Raw genomic sequence first — 23,236 nt, forward strand, 5'->3', positions numbered from 1 at the left:
TCCACCGGTCTCACTCTTACCTTTTCCGCTCCAGTGCCCCCTACCGGAACCTTCCTAATCTCCTGTCAATTTGGTTCCGTTTATTTCAGCTCCTTCCTGTTTTAACAATGAAGGTGTTTTATTTTTGTCGCTTGTGCCGTTCAGAGGTCATCTGCCAGCCATCTTTGTTTTGTTCAATGTATCAAAAATCAATGCTGTAAAAAAAGAACTTGCAGCTTCTATAAGCGACAACCATGGGATGGAAACGTGTCGAGACCGCGGACGTCGGGACTCGATTGGGTTTTTCGAGATGGAAACGCGTCCCGTCCGGCGGACTGACCTCCCACTTGCGGTCCTGCGTCTGCCTCTTGAGCCGCGCGATCCAGTGGTCGGCGGCGGCCTCGGCGCAGTGCGCCACGGTCAGGACGGCGGGGCAGGACAGCTCCATCCCCGGCGGACCGTACGTGACGGCGGGACTCAGGAAGACCTCCGACCCTTCCCCCGGCGTCGAGCTGAAAGCGTAAAAACCGCGGCGGCGGTCTAACGTTTACCTTCCAATCCGTTTATCAACCGTTGGAATATCATCACTTGGAATAAATAATTTTCGGTAGGGGTGTGTCACGGGACTAAAATATCGGAAGGTCTCGAACAGATGAAAGTGAGCCGGGAAGTCTCATTCCGGCGGGAGGGAAAAGAAAGGAAATCCCATTTCTCCAATCCGGCCGGGACTTTCCTCACCTGTGGGCCCGATAGCGGTTGAGTGACAGCTCCGTGCCGCGACTCCGGCAGCTTCCTTAAGCGGCAAACCGCGTGCGGCTTATCGCGCCGCAGCCGTGCGCCGGCGTGGCGGGAGCACGGATGAGCGCGGAACCGAGGGCTCAGCGGCGGCGGCGGCGGCTGAAGCCAAAGGCGCTTACGGTCATCTCTGGGTCAACTAAGACCTTCAACCCGCCCGCAGATGGCACTCGGGACGGGGTTTCTGACCGAAAACCAACCAAACATTGCGGAACTCGCGACTCACTAATCAAATTCACTCCGACTGCGGCGACGGCTCGCTCACCTGCTGTCCTCCTGGCTGACGATAACGGTGGTCTCCCACGTGGTGTCCGGAGCGATCCCCCCGACCGGCACCAGAAGACTGACGCCTACAAACGTCGACGTTATTAGCGCAGTCGAGCAACTGCAGGTCATCTAGAACGTGTACTCTATAGAGCTCGTGCGCGTGACGTCGCCATTTTCGCGCCGCCATATTGCAGGTCAAACAGAGCTGGCTCGACGTTGTGGGGTATTTATAATGCCAAGTTGGCTCATTTGCGAACAATGCGTTTAAAAATTAAAAAGGGAGAGGGAGTCATCTCCAACGTACACGGAAGCGCGTTGCAGCCACATGTTAATCTTCGGTAAAGCTCTCCCTGACGGATTTTTTTTAATATGCATTAACTTATCATATTAATTAATATGCATTAACTATGATTTGCAAAAAAAAAAAAAAGACTGAGTCTGCTCCAACGTACACGGAAGCGCGTTGCGGCCACACGTTAATCTTCGGTAAAGCTCTCCCTGACGGATTTTTTTTAATATGCATTAACTTATCATATTAATTAATATGCATTAACTATGATTTGCAAAAAAAAAAGACTAAGTCTGCTCCTACGTACACGGAAGCGCGTTGCAGCCACACAAACTTCGGTAAACCTTTCCCCGACAGATGTTTTTTTTTTTTTTTAATATGCATCGTTATATTAATTAATTAATATGCATTAACTATGATTTGCAACAAAAAAAAGACAGTCTGCTCCCTGAACTGGTCGCCGGCCAATCAAAGGTCACACAGAGACTAACAGTCGCGCTCGCAATCACACCTTGGGACAATTTAGAGTGTCCAATTATCCATACATCCATCCATTTTCTTCGCCGCTTATCCCCACAAGGGTCGCGGGGAGTGCCGGAGCCTATCCCAGCTGTCAACGGGCAGGAGGCGGGCGGGGTAAACCCTGAACTGGTCGCCGGCCAATCACAGGGCACATTGATACAAACAGCCGCACTCGCAATCACACCGAGGGACAATTTAGAGTGTCCAATTATCCATACATCCATGCATTTTCTTCGCCGCTTATCCCCACCAGGGTCGCGGGGAGTGCCGGAGCCTATCCCAGCTGTCAACGGGCAGGAGGCGGGCGGGGTAAACCCTGAACTGGTCGCCGGCCAATCAAAGGTCACACAGAGACAAACAGTCGCGCTCGCAATCACACCTAGGGACAATTTAGAGTGTCCAATTATCCATCCATTTTCTTCGCTGCTTATCCTCACGAGGGTCGCGGGGGAGTCCTGGAGCCTATCCCAGCTACCAATGGTCAGGAAGCGAGATATGGGACAATTTAGAGCGTTTACCCCGCTCAATTCTCTTAAATTCCTCCAAATTCTACCGAATTACCATTTTTACGTTTTTCTATTGACTTCTTATCGCGGCGTTGATGGCGTTTACGCGCTTTTTTTGGGACGGCGGAGCCCGACGCGCGAAGGCCAAAGCTGTCGGCCTTCATCTGCGGCGCCAAGGAGAAACGAAGGATCTCGGCGGATGGGTGACATTTTCCTCATTCTCGCCGCGGGCCAACAACGAGGAGGTCAAACATCGGCCTCGCTAAATTTCGGGTGTGGGGGAAAAGGAGAGAAGGACGCACCAGAAAAAGAGGAAAGAAGAAGAATAGAAGGAAAGCAGGAAGCGAGAAGAAGGCGTGCAGGAAGTGCGTACCTGTGTTGGGCACCACCAGGCGACCCCCCGCGTGCCCCAGCACGGCCGCGGCTTTGTGCCGCGGCCGGACCGCGGGCGCCGGCGCCGCCCGCCGCGGGCCGAACGGGTTCCTCTCTCCTCGGCCGAGCGTGGCGCCCGCGACCACCGCCCGGTAGTCCGGGGACAGCCCCCTCGGGAACGTCCGGGGGTGGAAATCGGGACCCTCTGCGACCCCTAACCCGCGCAAAAAAAAAAACAAAAAAATGAATCACGCGTGAAAATGAGCGCTACTAGCCGCTACGTATTTGTCATGTTTGTTCAGCGGTAGTCGTTCCGCGTTTTTGCTTACAAACATTCTGATAAAACGGTCTAGCGCCGATTAGAGGGTCTCGCCTTTGGTCTTGAGGTCGGGCAGGGGGTCCAGGAGCTCCTTGTCCATGGCGTCGTGGAAACACATGGGACTGGTGTACGTGCGGGACACGCTCAAGTCGGGCTGGAGCGACGAGTGGATCAGCAGGGAGTTGCCTACGGGGAGCAGTGATTCTGGATACTTTCAGCGACATGTACTAGTACCTTTTTTTGGCATTTGTAGTCAGACAAATACATGATACTCAAGGGGAGAGGCAAAACTACAAGTTGGGTCCACGAGGTTACTCGGGTGCGGCGCACGCAAAAGCGGTACTCGTAGGAGAATGACATTACACATAAGACTACCGTAATTTCCCGCCTATGAGGCGAGACTATTTCCCCACAAGCTTTCAACGGAAAAGTTAAGAGTGAGACCGGTGGAATTTATGTGCCGAGGAACCGACTTTTACCGGCCGTGTTAGCGCGACACTAGCGTGTTGCTGCTGTGTTACAGGCGTGTCTCAAGTGATATTTACCGGTCAGTTTTATTTTAACAGGCCCTGTTAGCGTTAGGTCAGAGTGAAAACGGTGGAATATATGTGCCAAGGAAGTGACTTTTACCGGTCCGGCGCTGTTCGCGCTACGCTAGTGTTAGAGCTGTGCTAGCGTGTTGCTGCTGTGTTGCAGGCGTGTCTCAAGTGATATTTACCGGTAAGTTTTATTTTAACAGGCCCTGTTAGCGTTAAGTAAGAGTGAAACCGGTGGAATATATGTGCCGAGGAAGTGACTTCTGCTGGCCCTGTTTGCGCTATGCTAGAGTTAGCGCTGTGCTAGCGTGTTGCTGCGGTGTTACTGGCATGTCTCGGTGATATTTACCGGTAAGTTTTATTTTAACAGGCCCTGTTAGCGTTAGGTCAGAGTGAAACCGGTGGAATATATGTGCCAAGGAAGTGACTTTTACCGGTCCGGACCTGTTACCGCTACGCCAGTCTTAGCGCTGTGCTAGCGTGTTGCTGCTGTGTTACAGGCGTGTCTCAAGTGATATTTAACGGTAAATTTTATTTTAACAGGCCCTGTTAGCGTTAGATAAAAGCGAAACCGGCGGAATATGTGTGCCGAGGAAGTGACTTTTACCGGTCTGGCCCTGTTAGCGCTGCGCTAACGTGTTACTGCTGTGTCCCAGTGAGTTTTACCAATATGTTTTTTCATTTTAACCGGGCTTATTAGCACGGCACGCTAGCGTTAAACTCTTTGTGTACCATCTTTCTTTGTGGGCGCTTGCGGCTTTTACACAGCTACGGCGTATGCATGTACCAAATAGTATTTCCTTTCCAAATCTACTGGGTGAGGCTTATAAGCAGGTGCGCTCTGTAGGCCGGGAATTACGGTAGTTCCTTCGTACCCCCCTGCCGTTTTCCTGTCGTATCACAACAAATGTGACCCGTGATGCCAGCCATGTAAAACAAATTTACATTAAGCATCACAGACATACTATCAAACATTCAGCAGCGCGGATGAATTATTCATATGAGCACACGTGCATGATTCATACGAGCACGCTCGACAGCGTACGCACATATAGAGTTAATTGACTTTAAATCGCAGCATTCTTGAAGCGCAAATTGTGTATACTACACGCATATTTATAAATAATGTACAGAGATACGCATGTTATCGGTGTCACCTTGCCGGGACGTCTTGAAGTTGAAGGACTGGAAACCTCCGGCGAGGGCGGACGACTCGATGACGTCCACGCCGTAGTCGCTGCGGCTGCGTCGGTACACGGTGACGCCGACGATCAGCAGCGCCACCGTGGCGGCGCCGGCCGCCAGGCCAGAGTACAGCGCCACGTCGCTTCCGCCGCCGCCGCCAACTCCGTTTTCTATCACACCTCAATAAGGCAACAGGAAGTTTCACTAGCAAATACCGTCGTCCATCAGGAACAAACTAGTTCGGGTTACTAGTTCGAGTAAGAACTTGAAGGTGGAACTTCCTGTTTTGGGAGGATATGAAGAAGAATCCAGCAAGCACCGACATTCAATTATTATTGTGTGAATGCGTGATGCCAAAAAAAAAAAAAAACAAAAACTGTATCTCGTCCCGAGCAGAAATGAGGACCCGAGGACCGAGCGCCGTGCACTACGTGACGCGCTTCTGCTGGCTTGTTACGCGAAGATAACAAGATCCAAGCAGGACGTTGCGGGAATTAAAAAAAATAAAATAAAAAAAAAAAATCCTCTCAGCAGGACGGAGCGTGAAATGTGGGGGAGGGGAAAAAAAATGAAAAAAAAAAAAAAATGAAAGCTCATTAACATTTTTTTTTTTTTTCCCTCCACAGTGGCAGGTTAATTGGGGGCTCGCGAAGTTTGGGACAAACTAACAAAAGACGAGGACGAAAGGAAAGACAAGTCGCAACAAAGACTTTTTTTTTTTTTTGTTCTGGTGACTTTTTACTTCCAGGGACGGCAAGAAAATGAACGCGGTTCCGACGCAAGGAGCCTCCAAAGGTTACTAGTGCTGGTCCAAAACGTGCTAATCCTCAGTTTCAAGCTAATTTCTCACGGTACACACGCACGCCTGACTTTAGCGCAAGGCAGCGCGGGATCGATTCCCGCACGGTGACGGTGTCGATATGTGCCCCGCGGATGACCGGCGACCAGTTCAGGGCGACGTCTGCAGTTTATCTGAAGTTACCCAAGATAGCCTCCTGCGCTCGCGTGACTCTTGTGGGGATAAGCGGCTTGGAAAATAGAATTTCTCATGGTGTTCTTTTGTCCCCAATAAATTGATTCCAGGAAGTTCCAAGAACTAAAATGAACGCCAAGTCGGCGGCACGGTGGGCTCAGCTGGTAAAACGTTGGCCTCACAGTTCCGAGGTCCCTGGTTCAATTCCGGACCTGCCTGTGTGGAGTTTGCATGTTCTCCCTGTGCCTGTGTGGGGTTTTCCGGTTTCCTCCCACATTCCAAAAAAACATGGAACATAAATTGGACCCTCTAAAATTGCCCATAGGTGTGATTGTGACTGCTGTCTCTATGTGCCCTGCGATTGGCTGGAAACCGCTTCAGGGTGTGGATAAGCGGGATAGACTCTAAACGGACGGCCAGCCAATCGCAGGGCAACAGTCGCACTCACAGTCACACCTTGGGGCAATTTAGAATCTCCAACTAATGCTGCATGTTTCTGGGATAGGCGGCACGGTAGAGCAGCTGGTAAAACGTTGGCCTCACAGTTCCGAGGTCCCCGGTTCAATACCGGACCTTCTGAGGACCCGGGTTCGATCCCGGCTCCGCCTGTGTGGAGTTTGCAAGTTCTCGCCGTGCCTGCGTGGGTTTCCTCCGGGCACTCCGGTTTCCTCCCACATCCCAAAAACATGCAACGTTAATTGGACGCTCTCAATTGCCCATAGGTGTGATTGTGAGTGTTTGACTCCATGTGCCCTGCGATTGCCTGGAGACCAGTCCAGCGTGCCCCCTCGCCTCCTGCCCGTCGACAGCTGGGATAGGCTCCGGCACTCCCCTTGTGAGGACAAGCGGCAAATAAAATGTATGGATGGATGGAAACGACGACACAAATTGTAGTTCAAGTTCCAACAACGACAAACAGATGTCCGCGGCAAGCAAAGGTAAACGTTTCAAGTCTCGGCTGGGATGGGCTCTGGAGCTCCCCGCCACCCTCGTGAGGATAAGCGGCAAAGAAAATGGATGAACCAAAAGTACAAAGAAATACAAAATATGTATGTATATATATATATATATATATCGACTCACCTTGCGGCTTGGCATCACGCAGTAATTTTCCATCTGAAAAGCCAGAAACATGAAGCGTTTGCACGTTGTCGTACGGTTGCCTCTGCTTTCTTTTCACATTTTCATATTCACTTTTGAGGAGATATGATTTATTCCTGTACGGTTGTCACAGCGGTTTTGTTTGCGTCACGCAACTCTGTCGAACACTGCGGCTCCCGTTCACATTCACTGTCGCGCGTATTGTCCTAAATGTTCTTTTGGACTCGTCGTAACTCACTTTGCGAGCAGAGGTCTCCGGTGCAGTTGTCGGCGGCCAGCGCCGCGCCGTCACACAGCCGCCCGCCGTGCTTGGGCTGGGGCGCCGTGCACTCGCGGCTCCGCCTCCTCTCGCAGTCGCCGCCGCACTCCGACCACTCGGTCCACGCGCCCCAGCCGCCGTCCACTGGCCGGATCGCACGTACGACGACAAGCGCGGTTACGCCAAAGCAACGCCGCGTCGGCGTCACGGTCCGCTTACCCGGGCACGGCGCCACGCAGGCGCTCTTCTGCACCGAGGCGCCGTCGCAGAAGGAGCCGCCGTTGAGCGGCGCCGGGTTGGTGCACGTACGCGAGCGCTTGTGGACGCCGCGGCCGCAGCGGACGCTGCACGCCGACCAGTCGCTCCATGATGACCAGCCGCCGTTCACTTGAGGACATTTGAAGACAAAAATATGATTACACTCGAAGCTCGTACGTTAAAGGTCAAGTGTCATGCCTATAAACATTCTAAAATAAATATTGTCATGAAAAATACATATAAACATTATTCACTTCAATGTCAATATGTAAAAATAAACATGACCGGAGAGCGTGTCATCCACACGCAAAGTTGACGAAGTCTCATTCGACATTCAAGTGGTCGCCATATTGGCTGCATCTTCTGTCCGTGACATCACACCGGGACATTCGCCATTGAAAACAGGACGTGGCCCCTACCATGGAAGACGAACACGCCCCTTTCTGACACGGAAGCTCTTTTGGAAGAAGGAAACATCTCACAACCGAGTGAAGTGACCGGGGCAATATTACCCTATCGTTTTTGAGCCATATTTAGATGATATGCGGATCACGGCAGCGATGAACAACAGGGCCCGTGACCGCGAGCGATGACGACGGCGCGACCAAACCGCCTCCCTGTCCGATCCACCTCCGCGCGACGGTGATAAAAACAACGCCGCCACCCCGGCCAAAGCCGTGTTGACAATCCGCAAGGCCGGCGGCGCTCCGCAAGGCCGACCCGGCCTTGATCCACAAGGCCTGCGGAGGCCGTCCATCAGTGCCTGCTGCACGGAAGCCACCCGGGACTGATGTGCGCGGATCTCTCGTCCTTTGCAACCGTGCAACCCATTTTTCACGACGAACCGGATCTTTTGGAAAAGTACAAAGAGCGAATCCATCCTCCCGAGCGTTCGCGGAAAATCCAGCAATACAACGAGCCGGAATTTTGGCTAACGCGAAGGAACAAAGAGCTACCTTCCCGCAGGTAAAACTACCAAAAACTGACGAGACCACTTGAGTGCACTACGGCCCCGTACGTCACTTCCTGCTTCTTCTCAAAAAACAAAATCCCTCGAGCGGATTCTCATGGCGGGAGTTACAAAAAGCCGTATGTCAAAATCATATTTTGTGGCGCAAATACGGGTGGGTCCATCCCGGCTGCCGTTTCTTCATTAATAACATACTAAAAATCATGCATTTCATGACAGCGGACCTTTAAATATGATCAGTTATCGCAACATGCATGTATTACAGGTTTATAGACATTAATTATGATATGCTGCATTCAAGGTATAGAAACATGAAATCATGCGCAAGTTAGCTGCTTCTCAAACGTATAACAGGGGAGTCAATCCAGACCCAACTAAACGATCCACAATGATTAATGAGATATTTGTTGACTTCCACTCTACTGTGTAGATGTTCAATAAATCCTACATACAGAAAGAGGCATAAAAAAAATGATATCAGCACAAAACGGGGAAAAAAGCCGCAGCGTAAATCTCGTCTCTCTGTCCCGGGAGTTCATCGGGAAGACAACGGTGATGATCAACAGCGGCAACTGTCGCGTTTCGCCGTGATTTGCGGCCGCCAAAGCGGCACGGCAGCTCATCGGCTTTCATCAGACGGGACGAACGAGTCGTCAGGCCGTCGTGAACATTATGGAAATGAATGATTGATGGCCCTTTGCAAATGAATTCCCGTGGTGGCGCCCCGGACCGTCTCCATCGACTAAATTACACCGAAAAGCAATAAAAGCCAAATTACCTGGAAACAAATCTTACAAAAAAAAAAAAAAAAAATTAGTCGAGTGAGGGCTTTATTAACTCACCGTACACGACGACAGCAGCCGTGGCGCTGCGCCGCTTGGCCACGATGTTGCTAGCGACACAGCTGTAGTTTCCCGAATCGGAGAGCTGCGCCTGAGAGACGACCAGACGGTGATCGCCTTTGGTGTCGCCGCCGCCAGCGCTCAAAAGCTCGTCGTTTTTCAGCCATTCCACCTGAAAAATACAGTTTCGGTCCCAATGTCGAGTTATCAAATTCTCTGCCGTCCTCAGTCCACACGCTAACCAAAAACGCAAATCTTCGGGAATTTAGCATCTCCTAATCTGTGCTCTAAATTTGATAGTAATCAGACAAAAAAAAAAAAAATAAAATAAAATGCTCAACAAGAGCTGAAATTGTCGGTTCATGGAAGAACCCAAATGCAGGACTCCGAGACAAAAGCATCATGTCCAGTGGGTTTTATTTCCGAAGCAGACCCGGTGCAAACTCAATGAACTGGCAAATGCCCGTCACGAAAACTCTAATATAAATCAATTAACATGCCGGAATGCGCAACAGCTGTGATGAATGCCAGAGGTGGTGCCGCCCAGAGCGGTGACCAGGCCACGCCCCTCCTGGCAGTCCTCGACAGAACCCACCACCACCCCATCCAAGGCACAGATTCCAGATGTGCCAAAACTAAAAACAAAAAAACAAACAAACAAACAAAAACACGACCAGGGGAGAGTGGAACGGGAGCCGGTAGAAGGGACAAACCCCCAGTCCCCAGCCGGGGATCAGTCGCCACCGAGGCCTGGTGGCGAAGCGGCCGGGAACCGGTCACCGTAGCCACCGAAACAGGAACGTGAGGCAGCCGTGGAGGGGTTGTCGCCGCTGAGACGCGGTCGTCAGCCGGCTGTGGACGGGTCTCCGCCGAGACGCGGTTGTCAGGCGAATGTGGACTGGTCGCCGCCTGGACATGAACGTGATTCCACTTTGAGTCCGCTGGGTCCGTGTCTGGCCAGTTCATTCTGTCACGGGCCATCGTTGCGGGCGAGGACCCAAATGCAGGACTCCGAGACAAAGGCATAATGTCCAGTAGGGTTTTTATTTCCGGAGCAGTGTCCACACCCGGTGACCCGGTACAAACTCAATGAACTGGCAAATTCCCGTGACGAAAACTCCAACATGGTCAATTAACACGCCGCATGCGCAACAACTGTGACGAGTTCCAGAGTTCCAGGCCACGCCCCTCCTGGCAGTGCTCCAGCCCTGCTCAATACAGAAATGTTTGAAATGATCCTGAAATGTATAAATCAAATATGAACGGCATTATTTTCAGGCATGGCTTCTTGAGACTTGTCGTTCTCTAAGATTTGGTCTACATTTGAGCTTATTTATGCTAGTTTTGTGTTTTATAGCGAGACATCTGACTTCGTGCCTGAGCCGCTCCTCCGCGTAGAGACAAAAAAAAACGCTAATCCTAGCGAAGTCGGTGTCGCACATTCACGTAGGATACATGTATTAAATATGGCGGCGACTGGACCAAAATCTGTAGGCGTTCGTCTTTCACGGACAACTGGAAATGAAGCTTAAAAACAAACACGGCAGACTTTTCGGGGGTAACTTTTCACGACCGTTTTGTGCGTCAGCGAGCGATGTGGAAAACACACTTCAAGGTCCGACTCTGCAAGTTCCAGAGAGCGCCACCTGGCTAATTTTTGGACTTTACACACGCAACCTCTTTCAAATATAAATTATCCCCAGGATGAACAGTCCTGCCAAATTTGTGGCGTTTTGGAATCGAAGAAAGTCCTCAAAATACCGATTTCTTCGCCACTTTCCCGGTCGCCGCGCTCGAGCGCCGCCGTCGATTGACATCAACGTCGCGAGTTCTCGCCACCCGCGCGGGATCGCTTCCCCGATTCCCGCCGGGAAAGCCGCGTGTTTGTGCGGCGGTTGTTTGTTTGGGCACGGGGTCCGCGTGTTTGGCGTCCAGTCGCTCGGGGATTAGCGCGGCGGCAAACAGGCGCCGTGATTGCTCTGCTCTTTCCGAGCGACCGCAGTCAAAAGTAAAAATGGTAAAAATAACGGAACATCGGGGAGATCGATACACCGGGAATCACGTCATCGCCAACGCTGTTTTTGGGTTTTGACCCATCACGCATTTAGCGCACCCGCTGATTTTTTTTTTCTCCTACCTGGCAGGATAATTAAACCCCGCGTCGCCCGACGTGCTCTACTCGATTATTATCCGACCCGCATAATTACGGCCGCGCCACCTGTCGGAAAAGAAATCCCGGGCTGCCGCAATGAAACGCAGGAGCACGGCCAAATTATGGCGAGCGTCGCCGCGGAGATGAAGGTCGACGGCGTTCGCCGGAGAGGGAACGGAACCGCGGGTACGGAGCGGGGGAGTTTGCGCGATGATAAAAATGCTCGCTTTTAAACGGGCAGGTGATATCGGAAAATAATATTGGCAATTATGCTCAGAGGGACGAAGCGTCCGTCTTTTCGGGTCGGGCGCGCTATTACATTTTCCATTCAATATTCATCGCTGGGGAATCGTCCTGACTTTTCAGACAGGAACTTTTTACAGGTTCGATCGGCGAATCAAACGGCCGCAATTGCGCGGCGACTGCTCAAACGTAATCGTAGGACAAAAAGTTCGGCTTTCTCAGGGCGGACACGCCATCACCTTTCTCACTTTTAATAATTTTTAGTTGGGAAATATCAGATATTTTCCACAAGAGCATCGAGCCTACGGTGTCATCAAAGATGCGGCTAGCGAGCACAATCTTAGCATGTGCGAATATTTTTTGATATGTATTATTTGCCTGTGAAAACACGTGTCAATGTGTATTAGCGACTGTTCCATGTACCTATATGTTTTAGGACGTTTTAATAAGTGATAGAATATGCTAGAATGTCTAATGTCTTGATTTCCATGCAGTAGAGTGTGACGTGCTAACATGCGCTAACGTATCAATTTATCAGTGCCGGCTAATACGTGCTTGACAGTGTTATGTCGACGCCCGTGCGAATGTGTCATAATGTGTTAACTTGCGGGAGGATTCATTAACCGCATTTGCCATTGACAGCACGCTAACGGGTGTTAATACAGTATATGGGAATATGTGTTAGCCATGTGCTAATTTTCATCAGATTTTCCCAACGTGTGAGGATGTAGCGGCATTTGCAAGTGGTGGCATGTGTCACACGTGCTAATTTGTATTAGCGTGTGATAATTTGTCGCGTAGCAAGTTAGCATGTGCACAGATCAACTAAATCTTAGGAATTTAAAGGTCCACTGTCATGAAATACATGATTTTTTTTTTTGTATGTTATTAATGTAAAAAAAAAAACAGCAGCCGGTATGGTATGGACCCATCTGTTTTTTCACCACAAAATATGATTTTGACGTTCTGTAACTCCTGCCATGAAAATCCTCTCGGGATTTGTTTTCGAGAAGAAGCAGGAAGTGATGTACGTGGCAGTAGCGCACTCAAGCGGTCTCGTGTGTTTATACTAGTTTTACCTGCGGCAAGGTAGCTCGTTGTTCCTTCGTGTTAGCCAAAATGCCGGATCGGTGCATTGCTGGATATTGCCCGAACACTCGTGGGGATGGGTTCGCTCTTCATACTTTTCCAAAAGACCAGGTTCTCCGTGAAAAATGGATTGCACGGGTGCAAAGGACGAGAGCTTCGTGGGTGCCAAATGACAGGTAGGTGTGTATACAGCTACTAAAAACAATAATAGTTTTGGGGGGGGGGCGTAATCCGTAAATCAGGGGTACTAAATGTGTCGGGGTGGCTCGTCGCGGCGGTGGATCGGACGGGGAGGTGGTTTGGCTGCGGCCGCCATTGTTCATCGTTTGTTTATCACCGCCGCGGAGGTGGATCGGGCGGGGAGGTGGTTTGGCCGCATGCAGTTTGTCCGTGATCCGCATATCATCTAAATATGGCTCGAAACGATAGGGTAATATTGCCCTCGGTCACTTAACGAAGACGTTCTCTTCTTCGAAAAGAGCCTCGGAAAAATGCAAATATCTCTGTTGTTCGTCTACGATAGTATTTGGCGCAGCGTATTTGCAATGGCGAATGTCCCAGCGTGACGTCACGGACAGAATGTCGAATGAGACTTCCGCGACTTTGCGCATGGATAACGCGCTCTCCTGCTCATATTTATTTTTTTCATATAGACGTTTGACACTTGACCTTTAAAGGTGAGGAAAACAAGCTCAGACAAGCGGATTGATGGATGAGCGTACGTGAACGTGGCCTCGTAGCGAGTCGTAGCATTGGCAGCACGTTAGCGCTGCACTGATGCATTGTGGTCGTCGGGCGTGCCGACGCATCCGTGCGTGTGACAAAGAGCAGAGTGCTAGTAAATAATCTATAAAGTCAGGAAAATCCCAGCAGGAGCGAGAAAAAGCTTCTGTGCGCATTTGGGAAGCTTCTCTTCTCTTTTTCATGATGTGAGGTTGGAAAGGTTACAACCCCCCACCCCCACCCCCCAGCCGACCCCCCCCTTGACTACGGTACGACTTTTAGCATTTGACGTCACACCGCCACTAGAGAGCTACGTGGAAGAATTGGCATCATGTTTTGGGTCCCCAGAAAATGATTTTAATGATATTTTCAATAGATAGGGCTAGCTGTTAGCATAAGCATCATGTTTAGATTAGAAGACCGTATTGATGTCTACATACATACATGCTTTAATTTGGTTTTAGCTAACTTTGTATTGTACCATTTTATGTGATAAATGTCGACTCGTTTTTTTGATTATTATTGCATATTATAATTTTTTTTTTTAATTATTGCACTATGCTATCTGTTAGCATAAGCATCATGTTTAGATTAGAAAACCGTATTGATGTCTACATACATAAATACTTTCATTCAGTTTTCGCTAACTTTGTATAGTACCATTTTATGTGATAAATGTCGAGTAGTTTCGTTTTATTATTATTGCATATTATAGTTTTTTTTAATTATTGCATTATGCTATATGTTAGCATCAGCATCATGTTTAGAATAGAAGACCCTATTGATGTCTAGATACATAAATACTTTAATTCGGTTTTAGCTACCTTTGCATTCTACCATTTTATGTGATGTCGACTAGGATTTTTTTTTATTATTGCATATTATAGGTTTTTTTTAATTATTGCACTGTTATCTGTTAGCATTACCATTAAGTTTTGTTTAAACAAGTTATTTGTTTAACCCTTCATATAGGATTAGCATCACCTTTAGAATCAAAGGACAATATTTGTGATTATTTTATTAAATCTACAGGGCTAGCTACTAGAATTTGTATCAAGTTTTACATCCACTGACAATAATATGGTTACCTTTTCACCGCTACTTAGTTCACACTCCCGCTATCCGCCGCTAACCTCTGTTAGCCATGTTTTTTCTGTTCTGGAAATTTATTTTCCAACGAGCTGCAACTTAAAGACACGGACTAGCGCTTGAAATCCTGTCGCGTCGCCACTACTGAAAGAAAGAAAGAAAGAAAGAAAGAAAGAAAGAAAGAAAAAAAAGGCGTTTATCCGGGCTGGAAGCCACCCGGAAAGTTGCGGCGGCGTTTTTTCCCGCTGTGTGATGTTAATAAAAAGAGGAGGCGTCCATGTTATCTGCCGCCCCCGCTGTGATAGCAGCAATAAGCTTAGCACGCCTGATAGCAAAAAGAGCTTACGTCTGCTTTAGTCTCGCTGAGGACTGGACGTTCATTTTTCTATTAGCTTTTTTTTTTTTTTTTCCATAACGCAAACTAGAGCAGCTTAAAGATACAAAATATCATCTGTGTGATTGTCCCACACAATCCCCTTAAAATAGAAGAACACAAAAAGTCCAAAAGTCACCGAGGCCAAACTCGGCGGAGGAAATATGCTTCACGCAAAGAAACGACACGTTTAACGGATGCTAACCCCCGCTAACAGGCGCCGTGTTCGGCAAATGGATACGCATTAAAATAGTCGAGCGCATGCTAATGCGCGCAAACACGGACAGACGCACACAAATTCACCGAGTGTTTAGCGGTTCAAGCGTTCTTTTGATGATGCTGATAGCACGTCGAGCTATGTCGCATCAAACGCGCCGCTACGCTCCACTAACAAGGCTCCTATTCATGGACGAGGCCCAACTCCGAGGATACCTTCCCCCAGACGCTGCTCATCTTTTATTCATTTTTATTGCCTTCCAACAACACAACAGCGACTCAAAGACTACGCGCTGGGCTGGCGACCAACAAGTTGCTAACATGAGGTTGAGAATAGAACACAGCTGCTAGTAGATAGCAATAACGCTGTGTTTCGGGCTAGGATACATAAACGTGCATTTCTTATGGAACGAGGTTGTTAGTTTTGGTATGAAATCACAGCTTGGATCATAACATAAATCTGCATTTTCAAATAGAACGGGCTGGGGCTAGCTATTAGCATCATGTTTGGAGCTAGAACACAGAGGGTGTGTTCGGAACATTCAGAAGCTTGTCGGAATGTACTGTTTGGTTTTTCAGTTACAATGGTTTTGTTTTAACAATACGGGGTTAGCTGTTATCATTAGCATCAAGTTTAATGAGTGACGACATACAATTTCACTGTACAAGGCTAGCTGTTAGCATCACATTGGATCACGCGTTTTTTATGACTTCTCTTAGCATTAGCATGACATTTTAGGTGAGAAGATATTAGTTTATATATTAGGTTTTTTTTGTCCCTTTGTTCCCCGCGTGACCAGCTAGCATGTTCTTATGAGCACGTAGCCAATCAATCTAATGGAAATAGCAGGACTGACTTTCGCAAAAACTCAAGTCCGCGACTTTGACATCGACGCCGCGCGCAGAAGGCGGCTCAGCGGGACGCCGCACGGCACAGTGGGACGGCCGGCTAGAGCGCCGGTTGCCATTCTCACTGTTGCCCTCATTGAGATTCATATTTCTATTCATGAGGGAAAAATTAAAAAGGCCGCGTGTCAAACACAAGAACACGCGCTTGCAGGGGGAACTGATATCAGACATGACTAAGTCACAGCGGGACGTCTGATTTGATTTTTCTCTTTGCTCCCTTTTACACTCGTGTCATGCGACCATGAGTTAACTCTTTTGGGCCTCTGAAACACTTATCCTCATCAGGGTTGTGGTAAAATGGCATATTCTTATGTTTATTCTTTGGAAATGTATTCATTCATAACTATCATACTGCCCCCTGGAGATAAAAAAAAAAAAAAAAAAAAGACGCGTTTGCTAACATGAGAAACAATCTGTGGAATAAACTCACCTGGGCCACTGGAACGCCATCTGGTGGCCGACAATGCAACATGATCATGCCGCTCAGGGGCACCTCTGAGCTTTGAGGGTCCTGCTCAAAGTTCTTCCTCAGGTCTGCGGTGCGGGCGGGGGGAGTCGGGAAATAAGCTTTAGAAGTTGAAATAGACAAGCAGACGCAAGCGCAAAACAAAAAGCTGGGGCTTACAGGCGATCCGCACGGACGCCTTACGGCTTTTGGATGTTCCCAGGTGGCTCCAGGCGACGCAGAGGCACCAGTAGTCCTCAGGACCGTGGAAGTCCTCCACCTGCTGGCGGGACACGTTGATCATCACCTCGCGGATTTTCAGCCCTGCAGGGGGGGGGGACATACAGGGATAACTGTTTCGGGACCAAAAACAACGCAGATACTAGAGGTGCAAGGATTCATTCAGGAAACAGATTTAGCGTTTTACGTCTATCCCTACAGTCAGGCTCTTAAACTTGACATGTTGGTCCTTCGAGGCGGATCCCAACACACCACCGCCCACTGAGGAGGGAGAGGACACACCGAAGTCTGTCGACAGCCAGGAGCAATTAGCTGATCCTGAAGAAAAGCCCTGGTGGGACGTGAATTCGTGGCCAAGCCAGTGCCAGGGTCCAATCTCCCCTTGGTGGATGAAGGTTGACGGGATCATGAACAACTGGGGTCCAGACAACGCTTGAACCAGTAAGTAAGGCTACTCGGCCAGAAGGAGGTTTAGGGCTACTACGTCAGAAGGAGGTTTAAGGCTACTCTGCCAGAAGAGGTTCAAGGCTACTCCGGCAGAAGGAGATTTCAAGGCAACTCTGGGAGAAGGAGGTTTCAAGGCTACTCCGCCACCAAGGGGTTCAAGGTTACTCCACCAGAAGGAGGTTTAAGGCTACTCCGCCAGAAGGAGGTTCCAAGGCTACTCCGCCAGAAGGAGGTCTCAAGGCTACTCCGCCAGAAGGAGGTCTCAAGGCTACTCCGCCAGAAGGAGGTCTCAAGGCTACTCTGCCAGAAGGAGGTCTCAAGGCTACTCCGCCAGAAGGAGGTCTCAAGGCTACTCCGCCAGAAGGAGGTCTCAAGGCTACTCCGCCAGAAAGAGGTCTCAAGGCTACTCCCCCAGAAGGAGGTCTCAAGGCTACTCCGGCAGAAGGAGGTTTCAAGGCTACTCCGCCACCAAGGGGTTCAAGGTTACTCCACCAGAAGGAGGTTTAAGGCTACTCCGCCAGAAGGAGGTTCCAAGGCCAGAAAGGCTTCAAGGCTACTCCGCCAGAAGGAGGTCTCAAGGCTACACCGCCAGAAGAGGTCTCAAGGCTACTCCGCCAGAAGGCGGTCTCAAGGCTACTCCGCCAGAAGGAGGTTTCAAAGCTACTCCGCCAGAAGGAGGTTTTAAGGTTACTCCACCTTTAAAGAAACATGTTGGAGAAACCAATTCAATCTTCAACAATGCTTTCTAGTTTTGTCTCTTTTCCTCCTCGTATCCAATCCATGCCGACATCTAAACACTCCTCTCCGTCGTGCCTCTAGTGGTCGGACATCTGTGTCTGTGTTTTTTTTTTTTTTTTTTTTAAGCGATTTTATTCATAAAGACGTCAGCCTGTCCGGCGGATGGCAGATGAGAACGCGGCGAGGGAGAAATGATCGACATGGACGCTTACGCGTGACTCGTTTTGGAGAACCTTGAAGACTTTCAAGCTCGTTGGCTTAGCTGAGCTCGCTAGCCGCGAACAAAGAGACACGCACTCGTAATAAACACTTCACTCGACGGAGATCAAGTGCAAGTGTCAAGTGTTGCGAATGCGATTAGCGCGTGGAAATATATAAAACGCCGGGAGCGTTAGCGTACGCGCGAGCAAGTGCGGCCGTCAAACAAATATCTTTTGAAAGAACGTTAGCAAAAATACGAGGAGGCACTTTAGTCGGACAAAGAGGAGAACATGTTTTGAAGAGCGGGTTTCGGCGCTAGCATCAGCATTTCTTATTTGTGTCAGTGCTTTTATTCTTTCTCGCTATATTGACCTAGCGGTAAGCATTAGCATCATGTTTCTTTGTCCAACATAGTACAAAGCTTGCGGTTTGCGTTACCGTACATTTTTTTAGGTGGATGAATTTTCCGCTAGCCGTTAAAATTTGCCGGTAATTTTTTTTTTTTTTTCCGGCTAGCTGTTAGCATAAGCGTGTTTCGGATGAACTTTTCATATCTGAGTGACGCCTGCGCCTCATTTCCCATTTAATCACGATGTTGAAAGGAAAACGCTGCATTCAAGGGACGTGAATTTTCGCACATCTGACTGGGAAAACAATCAAAAGTCGGCACTTTTACTTCGGGTCAGCCCGGCGGGCTCAGCCATTGTGACGAGACGCGCTATTATTCCGGTTAAATGTATTCACCGGCCAGATGCTCGTCATCACGCGGCGGCCCGAAGCTGCAATTTCCTGCGGGTCCAATAAGCTCGTCAAGCTATTGTGCGGCGTTAATTGAAGGCTTTTAAATGTCCATTGCTCCTCTGACAATTACACGTTTGAATGCGGCGTGACGTGATGATTTCATATTTCATTTCCGGGCATGTTTAATCGTCACCTTCCTGTTGTTTGGGCCCCGTTGCTTGCTGATAGGAAAAAAAAAAAAAAAAAAAAAACTCATTTAATACTGACTGAAATGAAAGGAGATGTATTAATCTGCATGTTTTTTTTGTTCGCAACCTCGCCGGACATTACAAGAAAATTGACTTTTTAATGCGTTGTATGCAAAATAAACACTTGGATCTCTGGAGTGCTTTCCCGCCCATTTTATATCTTTTATATTTTGCGATTTATGAAGTCTAAATTTGAAAGGATTGACACGTAACAGTAGGTCTCCCCCGGATAAATGCGGAGGGGTTGCGTCAGGAAGGGCGTCTGGCGTAAAACTGCGCCAAATAAATGTGCGTTCATCTACGATGACACGCTGTGGCCACCCCTAACGGGACAAGCCGAAAGGAAAAGAAGAAGAAGAACACGTAACAGTAGCGGTAATTATCATCACCCCCCCAGTTTCTCAGTTATGGAGAGCGAAACGAAGGTCCGTAGTGAAAGAACCGCCCAAGGAGCAGAAGTTAAGCAGAGCTGCAGTGTTGACGCATATTAGCGTTAGCTTCTGATAATACTAAAATGTTAATAATTTTTGACCAAGCGTGGAGGATATTTATGGGACCATATCACGTGCTACACTAAAGTAGCCGCAACTTTTTTTTTTTCACAGCCGGCACGTTAGTCAGCATTAGCGCCACCGCGTTAGCATTAGCACCACAGCGACACCTTTATTGTTAGCACCGCCGCATTAGCACCACTGCGTTAGCATTAGCACCACTGCAACAGCTTTACTGTTAGCACCGCCGCGTTAGCATTAACAACTCCGCGTTAGTGTTAGCACCGCCGCGCTAGCATTAAACTCTCTGTGCACCGAGGCTTATCACCAGGTGCGCTCTGTAGGCCGGGAATTACATCCATCCATCCATTTTCTTCGCCGCTTATCCTCACAAGGGTCGCAGGGAGCGCCGGAGCCTATCCCAGCTGTCAACGGTCAGGAGGCGGGCTACAACTTGGACTGGTCGGCAGCCAATCGCAGGGCACATAGAGACAAACAGCCGCACTCATAATCACACCTCGTTCAATATTTAAGATTGTTGTCAATGAAGACACATCCACACTTTTTAAAAAATTATGTATAAATAAAACCCAGCGAGCTCACTAAAAATGCATCCGTTTGCGTCGTGACCCCGTTTTGACAAGAGCCTCGAGCGCAAAGCATGCCGGGAGGCAATCCAGGTGTGACCTCCCCAACCTCGCCCCCCCCCCCAACATCTTTATTAATGGACACACGAGACAAACTGATGAATAAACAACAACACGCATGGCGACGATGTAGCGAGTCACGCTGCAGGCACACAAGGTGACTCACACGACCCGCGGCGCATACACGCACGCATTTCCTCTGTTTCTCCAAAAAGTAGCCGCGATGCTAATTGTTCTCATGAACCTGCACATATTTGCAAAATCCATGCATTTAAAAAAAACAAATTATATGAAATGACATTTATTTATTTAGAGAGATCTTATAGTGTAGATGGCGGGCTTTTAGCGTTAGCTTCAAGTTTTGGGTGAGGGGAATGTCACAATCGAGTGAATTGTCCGGGGAAATATCACCCTATTGTTTCGAGCCATATTTAGATGATATGCGGATCACTTCTAACCAACAACAGACTCTCAGACAGTGTGTATGAGCCAGCCCGGCCGAAGCCGTGCTCTTCCTTCCAACAGGTAAAACTAATATTAACAAACCAGTCCGCTTGAGTGCGCTACTACCTCCAACGTCACTTCCTGCTTCTTGTCGAAAACAAATCCCTCGAGAGGATTTTAATGGCGGCAGTTACAAAAAGCCATATACGTGAAAATCACGTTTTGTGGTGGAAAAAAACCCGGATGGGTCCATACCGGCTGCCGTTTTTTTGTTAATAACATACGAAAAATCATCCTTTTCATGACAGTGGCACTTTAACAAACAGTGATAGCTGTTAGCGTTAGCATCACGATTGAGGCGAGAAGACAATATTAAGGTAAACGTTTATAGGCTATAGAAGTAGCGGTATTCGCTAGCATCATGTTATAAGTCCAAAGTTCATTTGTACATTTTTAACAAAATGGCTCACGATTAGCATTAGCAATAAGTTTGGATCCAGAAAAACAACATTATGTACATTTTCCAACCAAATACGGCTAAATGTTAGGATTAGCATCAAGTCGGTGTCCATTTTTCCCCGCGCAAGGCTAACCGTTAGCATGACCAAGTGTGTTGTTGAAGTGCAATTCACACCGACACATGCGCTTTAACCATAAAGGATTAGCATGAAGTACTGGGACGGTTGACGCAGTTTGTGATAATTTTTTCAGACCATAGGGCTAGCTGTGAGCGTCTGCATTCATTTTTGTCGTCGTTGTTGTTTTTGAGTCGTGACCCAAATGTGTGTGTCACTCGCAGAAAGCCTTGTCACACACAAACACACACACACGCACAACTCACTTAATTCGGCCATTGAAATGCCCGAAGTGCTCATTTGGCTTGTTGATGTGTAAAAACTTGAAGTCATTCATTTATTCATAAAGCTGACACGCTAGCTCGCTAACATGCTAACGTTTTGTTTGCCATTTTATCGCTGAAACCACTGTTTAGGAAGGACAGGAAGTGACGTGTTGAGGAGACGCGAGACGGAGCGGAAGGGACGAGTGGTTGTTGGAGGGCAACGAAAGGACAAAGAAAGTGAACGGCTGACATTTATCAAAAGCTGATCGACGAGTTCGACAAGGACTGTTGAGAGTTCAACTGGGATAGTGCGTCGTTTGAGTGGACTACTCAAATCACGCCGTAACGTGGTGGAGTTAGCCGCTACCACGGGGGCTAAGTCCCTGCACGGGACTCGGCTTGGGCGCGAGCAACCAGCTAACGCTAGCTAGCCAGGCCTGTGTGCTGGACCACGAAGGAGAGGACAGGGGCGCCGGCGTCGGGCTAACGCGGCTCGCGAGGCTGTGTTTGGAAGAAAAAGGTCCTGGTCTTATCTCATCCCTATCAGGGTATCGCTTTCTCCTTCCTGCGCGAAAGCGCCATCCGTCAGTGACCTCCTTAGCTCGGATGCGCTAACGTTCACGCTGCTCACGTGTACGTTTTCACGACGCACGGCTAGCTGTGACCGTTAGCGTCAAGTAGTATTAGTTGTTTTTTTTTTTTTTTTAAACAATGCAGTAAAATTTACGATAAGGGTAAAAGCTGCAGCTGCCTACTAGTGTGGACTGAATGGGTGGCAAGAGTATGAAAATGAAATGCTAGTTTTGAACGGGAATGGCCCGTCGGCAACATGTTGAGGAAAAAAAAAAATCAACTAGCGCACCTGGTGATAAGCCTCGGTACACAGAAAGAGTTTAATGCTAGCGCGGTAGTGCTAACACTAACGCGACGCTGTTAATGCTAACGTGGCGGTGGCAATGCTAACCTTGTGAGGATAAGGGGCTAAGAAAATGGATGGATGGATATTACTAAGAGGGCGGCGCGGTGGGTCAGCTGGTGAAGTGTTAGCCGCACAGTTCTGAGGTCCCGGGTTCAATCCTGGACCTGCCTGTGTGGAGTTTGCATGTTCTCCACCGTGCCTGCGTGGCTTCTCTCCGGACACTCCGGTTTCCTCACATTAATTGGACCCTCTAAATTGCCCCTAGGTGCGATCGTCAGTGTCTGTCTCTATGTGCCCTGCGATTGGCCGGAAACCAGTTCAGGGTGTACCCCGCGCCTCCTGCCCGTCGACAGCCGGGTTAGGCTCCGGCGCTCCCCGCCACCCTCGTGAGGATAAGCGGCTAAGAAAATGGACGGATGTTACTAAGCGCTAACCCTAACCGGGTTAAGGCTAACCCTGAGCAGCGACGCGGCTGAGGAATGTCCGCAACTTGAACGAGCGCTTAAGCGTCTCCACCGAGGCGGCGCGTCGCCTTCACTCAGTCGAAACGAGCGTTCAACCGGCAGTCATCCACACACACACGGATAACACAAACACAAGTAACACGAACATGAATTGGACACTCCAAATTGGCCATAAGGTGTGACTGTGAGCGCGGCTGCCCTGCGATTGGCTGGCGACCAGTCCAGGGTGTACCCCGCGTCCTGCCCGTCGACAGCTGGGACAGGCTCCGGCGCTCCCCGTGACCCTCGTGAGGATAAGCGGCAAAAGAAAAGGAATGGATTGGATGGATAGATAGAACTACACCCGAGTTTAGTTGAAAATTTTGAATTATGAACGGCTAATTTTCAAAACCAGATGATGTTA

The 23,236-nt window shown here is 48.9% G+C and overlaps 1 protein-coding gene across 14 annotated transcripts in view; it reads right to left on the bottom strand.

The window, feature by feature from the left end:
* LOC133490626 (netrin receptor UNC5D-like) overlaps nucleotides 1–23,236 on the bottom strand; it is a 168,343-nt gene that overhangs the window by 7,394 nt on the left and 137,713 nt on the right. For all 14 annotated transcript variants that reach the window (XM_061800914.1, XM_061800928.1, XM_061800923.1 and 11 more), the window contains 11 exons: nucleotides 16,593–16,736; nucleotides 16,398–16,501; nucleotides 9,174–9,345; nucleotides 7,323–7,490; nucleotides 7,083–7,247; nucleotides 6,827–6,859; nucleotides 4,743–4,949; nucleotides 3,104–3,235; nucleotides 2,732–2,944; nucleotides 1,040–1,124; nucleotides 320–491 (listed from right to left, as the gene is read on the bottom strand). In XM_061800914.1, coding sequence (XP_061656898.1) covers nucleotides 320–491; nucleotides 1,040–1,124; nucleotides 2,732–2,944; nucleotides 3,104–3,235; nucleotides 4,743–4,949; nucleotides 6,827–6,859; nucleotides 7,083–7,247; nucleotides 7,323–7,490; nucleotides 9,174–9,345; nucleotides 16,398–16,501; nucleotides 16,593–16,736 — 1,595 coding nt within the window. The remainder of the gene's footprint in view (nucleotides 1–319; nucleotides 492–1,039; nucleotides 1,125–2,731; nucleotides 2,945–3,103; nucleotides 3,236–4,742; nucleotides 4,950–6,826; nucleotides 6,860–7,082; nucleotides 7,248–7,322; nucleotides 7,491–9,173; nucleotides 9,346–16,397; nucleotides 16,502–16,592; nucleotides 16,737–23,236) is intronic.

The sequence above is a fragment of the Syngnathoides biaculeatus genome, chromosome 17, assembly GCF_019802595.1.
Source record: "Syngnathoides biaculeatus isolate LvHL_M chromosome 17, ASM1980259v1, whole genome shotgun sequence".
Taxonomy (NCBI): domain Eukaryota; kingdom Metazoa; phylum Chordata; class Actinopteri; order Syngnathiformes; family Syngnathidae; genus Syngnathoides; species Syngnathoides biaculeatus.